General features: G+C 36.2%; 1 protein-coding gene across 1 annotated transcript in view; it reads right to left on the bottom strand.

The window, feature by feature from the left end:
- Positions 1-451: 451 nt before the first annotated feature.
- The window catches only part of CACNA2D3 (calcium channel, voltage-dependent, alpha 2/delta subunit 3), a 366,879-nt gene continuing 356,938 nt past the window's right edge, over positions 452-10,392 (bottom strand). The window contains exons 36-38 of the mRNA XM_009993350.1: positions 2,533-2,645; positions 1,676-1,758; positions 452-851 (exon numbers count right to left, since the gene is read on the bottom strand). Coding sequence (XP_009991652.1) covers positions 759-851; positions 1,676-1,758; positions 2,533-2,645 — 289 coding nt within the window. The 3' untranslated portion in view covers positions 452-758. The remainder of the gene's footprint in view (positions 852-1,675; positions 1,759-2,532; positions 2,646-10,392) is intronic.

Raw genomic sequence — 10,392 nt, 5'->3', positions numbered from 1 at the left:
ACTAACAAAAGACTATAATTCTTTTATATAGGTTATTTTACATATCTTCCCAGAAACTGTAACAGATTAAAAGTATTTAATTTTGCCATCTGCAACCAAATCAACCAATTTGATCTAAAGTCTGTCCAAGTTATGGAAAAGGCTTTAATCAGGCTTTGTCTCAATTTCTAAATGTGGCTGGGATGTTTTACAGCTATTTCCAGAAACCAAACCTTCAGTATAAATCAGCACAGCATTACCTGCTCAGCTTCATATATGCACATGTGTTTCCTTGACTTGTTATTAAAAATTATTCTGCCTTATTTTAAAAGCTAACTCCACATTTTTACCTCTGAGTTTTTTTCAGAAATAGGATAAAAGCATAAGAAAATACATTCCACTTAATTTATTCTCTTCACATCATTAATCAATGGAACAAATATATTATCATACTTAAAATACCCTCTGAAACTGTGATTTTAATATACTTTATTGAAAAAGTACAGTTTTAAATTTTTTTTTAATGGGACAAAGCAATGGTCACCTCTATCTACCAAGTCCTTTTGTTGATGAATCATGACTGCCATATGCCAAACTCACATCTGCATGATAAAAGATAAATCTTTTTTTCAATGTATCTTTAAGAAATTATATCATCGACATTTTAAAATCATGAAATGCTGATGCTCTGAATATATTTCATGTCCTCTGTGTTGCACCATTTCCCAGATCACAGTTTATCCATGTATTAGCATGCCAGTTGAACCCATCAGTCTATGTCACCTTGAGAAAATCATCAATAGCAGAGGAAGAACAACAAGAGGAGGTTTAGCACTAAGGCCTGAGACACCACCACATTCTCTTGCATTTTCCTAAAGAAAAAAAAAAGCCAAAGGAAAATAATTACAAGCTATTACACTCAATTATGATACAAATTTATTTACAAAACTGCATAAGCAGAAGAGGATTGCTGCAAACAACAAAACACATGAACTAAATACCCTCTGGAAGTAATACAGGTACACAACTTCATTGAAGCAAGCTTAGACTGTAGCCTGAAAGTGAGCATGAACTACAAGCATTACGCAGTCCTCTCCATGCCATAATTTAGGTCTCATTCTACATTGCATTACACCATCAAATGTATGTTACTCTAGAGTAAAATGGATTTCTGTGAACGTATGCTCTACAAGCCACTGTAATCATGTCCCAGTCTCTACAAGATCTCCTTGGCACTACACACATAAGAGTATTATGTAGAACACGAGGTAGTGAATAGGTGTAGTGATCCTTCCCAAGCAACACTATGTGTAAACATAATGACTATAGCATGACAGTTGAGGTACTGAAGGTAGGTACAGAAAAAAACATGAACAGCAAAAGGTCCAAATCATCTCTAATGAGGAATCCTGTGGTCAGTCCTTCATCCAGCATAAATTCTCAGATATTCCTGGCTGCCAGTCTGTGCTCACATCCTAACATGTCCTCTTATATGATACAAAAAGTCTACAAAAGCAGCAAGTCAAGACATTGTCTACAGGAGTACTAAAAAGATATGCAGCATTTAAAATGTAATACTCTTTCCTTTTTTTGATTTCTGAGTATTTCCTTTAAAAATAAATAAATAAATAAAAAACTACCAGAGTCTAAAAGAAAGGAAATATAGGTAAACAAGGAAAAATAAGTAGAAACTTACTTCAGGGTGAAATCCATGACAAGATTCTGGACGTCTTCTTATCTTCTGAGATTTTAAACGCTCACATTTAAGGGATTCATTATGTACAAAGTAGTTAAGGAGAGATCTGAGCATTGCATTTTAATACTCTGAGTTTATATGAGTTTTGAAATGAATATAGTGAAAATCTTTCAGCCTCTTCCTTCCTCTCCATCAGAAACCCCAGGGGATATGTATAGTCAACACAAGAAAAAAAAAGGTACTTCTAGTGCTTTCTCCTGTGATCCAAAGTTTAGACAGTACCATTTGCACTTGCCCTGCTGCCTGTCTTTCCATAATAAGCCTGCAATAAAAGCACACTGCAGGCTTCTTTTGATAAATTCAAACTAATGTGAGAAAACAAATCCTGAACTACAGAACAGCACAAAATAAAAAGTGGGGCAACTAAAAATCATGTGTTATATCTACTTTGCTACATATTAGTATTTTTGGAAAGCAGGATTCTGAAACATTTTAAATACCCCAGTCTAACCCTAAAATAAAAAAGATAACTATATTGTAAGGAGTTCTGTAAGTTCTAATATCAGCAGATCCATTCTCATAAGAAAATTACATACTAATCTGAAAGATGTTCAGCTATCTACGTGTGCCCATACGTGTGTTCTTTTAATTTGCATTGGCTGTTAAAAAAAAAAAAAAAAGTGAATTCTCCTTCAAAATAAGAATCAATTCTCAGCTGCTTTAATTTCAAACAGCCCCAGCACTCTAAAATGGATCATGTATTCTTAAGACATGTAATGCAAGTTTTAAATAATAAGAAACTTTTCTATATTTGCATCTTGAATCTCTTTCTGACTAGTTTGCAAATAAAAGGATATACCTTATTTCTATAGGTGCCATGGTAATTGGTGGGATAGAATCACAGAAGCATTCGTTATCTACTACCACCATGAAGAGATTGCTGCTTGGGATTTGCTGGATAACAAAAGACCTGCACATTAAAAAGAAACCAAATCATGGTGATGTTATCTGTATTTCTGAGCAGGAGGGGTTTTTGAACTTGTCAACAGTACCTGTATTATAGTCACAAATACAACTGACTTTATGTATCATACGATATGTCCACAAGCCATAGAAGCAGGGGGCCTTGGGCAATGCTTCCCTCAGTTCACAGAATACAGTTTTCCGGTTTGAGATGTACATGATGCTGGCAGGTACACAGGTGAAGCAGAACAGGCTTATACTGCTGCTACTTTAGTGAGGAGACTGGCATACAAGTGATTTGCTAAAGACTTTATCAGATTTTTCTTTTTCAGGTTTCAATACTGAAGCTCTGCTCTATCATTAATACCTTGCTGTGTATTTATGATCTGGAATTTTTAAGTACACATGAAGCTGATCTGCAAGAACAATGAAGGTTCTTTTGCAGCCACATAGCAACAACTCACAGTCTCAAACTTTAGGCTCTACAATCACATTAGAGCCTTTATTCACTCTGGGTCTTGCTTGAAGCAACATGAACTACTGAGAAAGATCTCAGCTTTCATCAGTCCTCTTGAGAGTAATTTTATTACTGAGCCAACAAAACAGAGATTAAGCCTCAAAATCTTCCTAAGCGAGGAGATTTATTTTAGAATAATGACTACTATATGGTACAAATATGGTGATAACTCAGCACCACATTCAAATTAAGACAAAGTAGGCAACTCAAAAGGAGAGAGAGAAATAAAGACATTGCTTGTGAGAAGGAAAGCACCCAGGGGAGATCAGGGAAGAATCCTGTGGGTACTATTCAATAATCCACATAGTTAGAATGAGCTGAACTCTTAAGCACATACCAAAGAGAAAAGGGGGAGAAGGCAGAGCCAAATAGGCACTCTTTAGCCTTTTATTTTAAATTCGGGACACTATACAAAGAAAGGCTTTAAGGCTCAGACCAAATTCTTGAAAATTTTTTAAAACAATCTGTCAGCATTTTTATGTCATATCAACAGAATATCTGCCATATCAAGTATCCTTGGAATCCAGCAACTCCAGGAATTAGGTGTTTTCAGTGTGGTAGGCTGGTAGGTGCACAGAACACCAAGGGCTTGAGCACCAAGAAGATGTGGAGAGAAACCTATTTCTCCTCAGACATCTTTATTTAAAATACATATTGTCTTACTAAAATAACTCCCTGCTTTTTCCAAAGATCACAGAATATGAACAAGCAGAGGGGGCGGAGAATGTTCAAACCTTGCTTCAGAAAAAATTTTGGAGAACGTAATACAAAACTGTCGCCAAAGGAAAGATTAAACACTTTTCAGTATTTTTTAAACTTACTGAACCTCCCTTAAAATTACACTTAAAGTGATCTGCAATATGTTAGCTTTATGTTTATACATGAAATACACATTTATGGCATAATGTAAAAGGCTGAACTTTTTAAATGTACCTACCAAACAGCTGGAGCATGTAGCAAGACTGACATCATTGTAATGGAGCATCTGTGGCTTTGTGGGTTTGTGTGTGGGAGAAATGGGGCCAATAAAAGGAAAGGAGGGAAAATCTTTAACAGACAGTAACAGCAAAATTGTACTGCATGAATTTCTCAAAAGAGTTATGAATAAATCAAACCCTAAAGGACAGAAAAAGAATCTTAATTTTATTCCCAGAAATTGGCACAATTTTGCTTTCATGCAGCCTGAAATTTATATTTATTTTATCTTTAAAACCAGCTCAGAAAAGGACCTGAAGGGCATGAAGTCATGCAACAATTAACTGCATGCTAAATTATTAATTTATTTTTTTTTATGAGGAAGGAGTAATGACTCTCTTTTTGTACCTACAGTGTGCCTGACACCAAATCCTTTGGTGACAGCCCCTTTCTGTGGCACTCAGGTGAATACTGAAGCCTGTGAGAACACATGAAACATATAGTCAGGCTCAAAGGTGCTATTTCAGGAAAGGCAGGAACATTTCCCATTTCAGTTCTTCCTCCACCCACTTCTTTGGGATGGCTAAGGGCTCTACAGTATAGGCTATTACCTTCCCAAAGAATGGGAGGGGGGAAGGAAAAAAAAAAAAAAGGAGAGCTTTTTGTATCACTTCACAAAAGTGAATGACAAAATAAAGAACTTCAACTCAGAAGAAAGTTTTCACTGCAGATGATGCTGATTAAGTTACTATATTGTTATCCTGACAAAATAGTCAAAAACTACAAAGGTTTGTAGAAATTAGATGATAGAAAAAAAATTGCTAGACCTGGTAATTTGGGGAATGCAAATATTCTTATTATTCTACAGCCTGTTAATCTATTACAGATATTTCTGAAGTGTCTAGCCTTAAGGTGACTGCCACAGAACATGAAACTGTCATCTAAAGAGCCATAAAAAGATGAAAGTTCTGGTTCACTGCAGCATTATTTTCCATGGTGCATTATAATAACCAATAATTTGCAAAGTGACAAAAACTAGCTTCTCATTCACCATACTAGAGGTAAATTCAAAAGAAAATATTATCTTCCACAAGCAGTAAATGAATGTTTTCTCAACTCTCAAACATAATCTTGAAATGAAGCTGTAGAGCCAAGTGTGTCCTCACCAGTCATTGACTTGTGAGGTCACAGGCAAAGGATTAACATATCAATAAGTGAAGACAGAGGATTGAAGACAGAGTTTGAGGAAAAAAAAAAAGAAAAAAAAAGTATACAATTTAGCTTTCTTTTCTAATAATAAAATGTGCACAAGCAAATTATGCTGCTTTCAGCTGCTGTAATTTAAGATCATTTCACAGACATGAGGTATTCTTACCCTCACTGAATCAATGGCAAAGAAGTTTCTGCCAGTCACAACCACTGCACTGCTCTGTGACTATTCAGATAATTCACATAGCACTGCTACCCTGCCCACATTGGACAAAGCACACAATCATCCCAGCAGCAGGTCTTTCTGTTTAAGTTCAGCTTCCAGTTTCCATAGTGATATGCACATGCATCTTTGAAATTCATTTTCAGTGAATGATTATGCCAGTAAGTCTCAACAATTGAACATTCACAGAAAACAAAAGGCACATAAACACAGTCAGAACAAAGTCTTTCAACTACTGAAATATTCCACTAAAATGTTTCATTACACAAGCCAAGATTCAGTCCTAATAGAGGAAAAAACATCTAGCAAAGCGGCTACCATGACTGCAGTGGGAAACAAAGTAAGTTGCTGACAAAGTAATGAAAATGGTCTTGTCTCTTAAGTGAGCTCTACTGCAAGTCTCTCAAGTTTATATTTCAATAAGCATTTCTGAACACCTGCTGGCTTGTCCTGTCATTTGGGTCACTGGCCATAAGGGAGCCAACTCTCAGGGACAGAGTAAGAGTTTTTATTGAACTGGTTTAACAATCAAAATAAAGTCTATGTTTAATAGCCTATGTCTAATATTTATGCAAATGTTTCATGTTCGAAGTGTAAAGCTATTATTGTGTTACTATAAATCTTTTAATTTGAACCTTTTTCCTTTACACCAGTATCATTCACTGTGATTCGATAGTGACAGAACAGAAAAAGCCTTGCATGTGGCTTAATACATAAAATGGAATGAACTCTTTGGGTTCCTGTTATGTTGAAGCTACACTAAGTCACTAAGAACTTGAGTAATAATTTCCCTCAGCTTCATGTTTTACTTGGAAATAGTAAATATTTGCTTAAAGATGCAAGTATTTATTAATCTGTTTCTTGAAAATAAATTTTTCATTATGAAATGAAAGAAGAAAAGACTTGGAATTCAAGTACTGCTGAGTTCAGAATTCTAATTGCTAAAGCCATGCTTTTGAAGGCATGATAAGAAAGAACTTTTAATGCATGTCTGGTGGCTAAATGACTCCTGTCACAGGGAACCAGTGCTTTCTAATTTCTTAAAACAGCCTAGAATATGGAAAGCATCATAATAGAACTGTAATACAAACAAATCTTGAAGGGCAGTCACACCAGCTGCCTTCTTGCATGTAACTCAGGTTTCTGCATTAGAAGGATAATCATCTCCAACTCCAAACAGAGTATAAACAGAAACTCAAATTATTCAAGGATAATTCAGAGCAGGAGCTTGGCTTCAGTGATCTGAATCATCCTCTGCAGGAGGGTTTTTCTCTCTCTTTAATGGCCGAACAGTGATCCTGCAGAGAAATGCACCCTGAACAGGGTGAAATATGATGCCTACAGCTAAGAGCAGACTACAACACCTGTTCTAAAAGAGATAGCAAAATACCTTCACACCTGGTTTTTTCCCCCAATATGAATCTCTTCCCTTTTGCTTGTGTATGTAAAAGTTTTCACACAGTAATGATATATATTATATTGTTATAATAATAATTTATTCCACAGACTTTTTCTTTTTAAGCACAACAGCTCAATTTCAAAAATGTTAGCTCTTTCTGTTATTAGAAGAATTACTTTCTCCTGTAGGGAAGTAGAATTAGAAGATATACTCCAGGCAGTAATGGACTAGGGAAGATGCTAGAAATCCCTGTGGGAAAGGGACAGAGGGAAGAAGGTTATTAGTGGGTGCAACGGGTGGCTTTGCTGTGGGGCCTCTGCAGCCTGTCCCCTTAGGGATTTCTAGCATCTCCCACATGATGAAAACAGACACAGCAGCAGCAAGGCAGAGCTAGACCCTTTTTTCCTTCTGGCTGCTATAGTCATGATGCTTTCCTGAAGAAAGAAGACCAGCTTACTGGCCAAAGTGAAGCTCTCATCCTTCTGCAAGACACTCATTTCCTTGCTTAATGCACATCATTGCTTCACTACAGCTACCTGAATCAGAAGGTGTAAAATGTGTATGTGGGAAGCTTAGCATCTTGTCTCTGAAATGCTGCTGGCTTCACCTTTCCTTTCTTAACACAGCTGGATCCATGACAGCCAAAGCTAAACTAATTCAGTAGCAGACATGCAAGAGATGTGTCTTGACCAGCTAAGCAAATGTAACCTTTCAGTTGTTTACTCTCTACTATTTGACTATAACAGCTGCTATTAAAGGAAATCAATATTACTGTTAAACAGCTTAGTCTCTGTATTTCTATGCAGAAGGGAGGATCCATTTCATTGTCTACTGATGTTAAGTCTGGGACAGGATATTTGAACACAGACCTGAGGTTTCCCTACTAATCAGCAGCCACTTACATAGTCCCAGAAACACCATATCTTAATGTGTTAAATGCAGCATATTTTGTGTGGGACTGAGAGTGGAGCAGACAACTGAGGATCCCAATTGCCAGCATTCATGGGAATTGCACTGAACTAGCCATTAGCTGGTGGCCAGTGATACCACTACTTGACTTTCTTCAACAAAAAAGCATGGTAGTAAACCTCTTGACAGCAATCAGAAACCACTGATTTTCAGATCCATTTCCTCCTTCTCATTGCAGATGGTCACAAAGGCTGCAAAGTGTTTGCTGGAACAAAATGAATGACAAGAAGCACGTACCCCTGAAGATACTTTTACAAGATAATACTACACTTGAGCAACAAAAAAAAATTCAGAGAAAATCTCTGCCTTTTTTTCTACAGGATGTAATATATTGCTTTGTAACTTAAGGATGATTTGAGCACAGCACCAGCATTAAAAGCAATTAAACTTGTTTAAAAACAAAATGCTGTGCTTCTACATAGAACTTAATTCTTTTTTTCTTATAGAAACATTGCATAATTGTGTTTTGTTTTAAAACACACTTGTCCATAAGTAAAAACTACTGATCTACATAGTATATTTTTACAAACAATATACACTTTTTTAATTTCACAAAAATATACTTCTATTATATCTGTGCTCATCACAACAGATACTATCCCTGTAGAGTATGTGGTCATGATAACATGGTTTAGGCAAGTTTTTAAACCTATAAACATTTAACTGGCTGTTCAGATTCATCTTTAATTTCTTGGTCAGGAGCTCATGCAGCCTGACTCAAGGAGGGAAAAAAAAATCCATGGGTATTTTTCATTTGTTTCTGTAATTATCATAGGAACACTTTCATTCTGTTGTTTAATGTTAGAGTGATGAAGTGATGACTGTAGGACTTAAGATTCAAATTATTACTAAAATACTATCTGATTTTTGTGTTAGCATGTGTCAATCCTGCACATACATAATATCATCAATCATTTTTAGGAGGCAATAGAGAAGATCTTTTAGGTATCAGTTGGTTTGCCCATGCAGATGAATCCTACAAAGCATTAAAGAATTGCAGCAAGCAGTTTGAACTGAAATAAACTGAGGGCAATATTTTCAAATTGGCAACCTAACACATGCACAAAGATGTGAAAAAGTAGTCTCAATTTCCATAGTACTCAACTCAAATAGTCCCCAATGAATACCCTGGTGCTTGAGCATCTCTGTAAATTCAGTTATTTCCCTCCAGGCCTTTCAGTGTATTTTTTTGAGTGTGAACCTGCATTAAAGAAGTCTGAATATTTTGGACTAAGATTAGTTGTTGCTTTGGGATTACACATCATATCTGTCAAATTTGATCTTTCCTATTTTTTAGAGAAAGAAAAATCATACCAGCACTAGGGTACAGTAAATGGAAAATATTGTGCAGTCTGCACTCAAATATGTGTTACTCCCATAACTGTTGGTTGCAAATGCTGAGCCCTAATGGTCTGGAACAAACTTGAAGCATTCAGCTGAAGTGCAGATATCCACTGTGCTGTTTCCCAACTCCCATCATGTGCTTTCCAAGCTGCTGGCTACATTTCCAACTCACATTTCTCTCACTTATCACATTTTATTTTTTTTTTAATTAATGAATTAAATGTTTATATCACAGTGAAATTGGACTACTTGGTTGTTGGGTTTTTTTCAAATAAATGATGATAGAGAATGGAATATCTTTAATGCAGTTTATAAAAATAACATATATGCCAATAACAACATTTCTGAGAGCTGGAGCAGTTAAAGTAGATGAAAAAAAGTAGCTAGTGGTGCTCTCATATGAAGAAAGACAGATAAACTCTCAGCCTCAGGCCTGTAACCTGATCCCATGCTAGCAAAATATTACTACCAGTATAGCCTGACTGATGGAAGCACCATTTGGTGTTGGTATAAACATACCTACTCAAAGCAAAGTTTAGGATAAAGGATTTAAAATAACAATATCTTCCTCATTGTTCCTGTGTCAGCTGAAGGCTTGCAACCCTGGAGAGCTGTGGCATGGCTGGCAACCGCTTTGTTTCAGAGAGGTAACTCCAGAAGTGCCATTCCTCTTTCGTTATCTACCAGCGGATGTTTTCTGAAATAACTGGTGCTCAGATAAAAGTACCTTAACAGCTGCATATTAGAAATATTACAAACATCCAAAAGCTTTGAGTATACAGGATTTAGGATGAAGAAAATGTACTTTGTGTAATGAGGAATGTGACAATGCTCCTAAGCTTTCTAGTCCAGCCACCCACATTTATGAGGATGTAAGTTAATGGAGAGTTTCAGATCACTAGTTTTAAAATGGACTGCAACATTTTTCCAAATAAACAAAGCTCAGGAATTCCACAAACTTTAAATACAAGTCAAAGTTCATACCCCTAAACAAATCTGAGCTCATTCTGAGAGTGTGGCATAACTGGGTCTCCACAGGCAGAATGGGTGCCTGATTCTATGATAAACTGTTCACAAGGAACAAAAGAGGAGATACAGTAATCAGCACAAAGCCAATCATATCAGAGGTCTCTTAACACTTGGACTTTCCTTTTGACGGTGGCATCTGGTCAGCAGGA

This window comes from Chaetura pelagica, unplaced genomic scaffold (assembly GCF_000747805.2).
Source record: "Chaetura pelagica isolate M959 unplaced genomic scaffold, ChaPel_1.0 scaffold630, whole genome shotgun sequence".
NCBI classification, from domain to species: domain Eukaryota; kingdom Metazoa; phylum Chordata; class Aves; order Apodiformes; family Apodidae; genus Chaetura; species Chaetura pelagica.
Note: the sequence above shows the minus strand (reverse complement) of the source record. Positions and strands in the feature narration are given on the sequence as shown.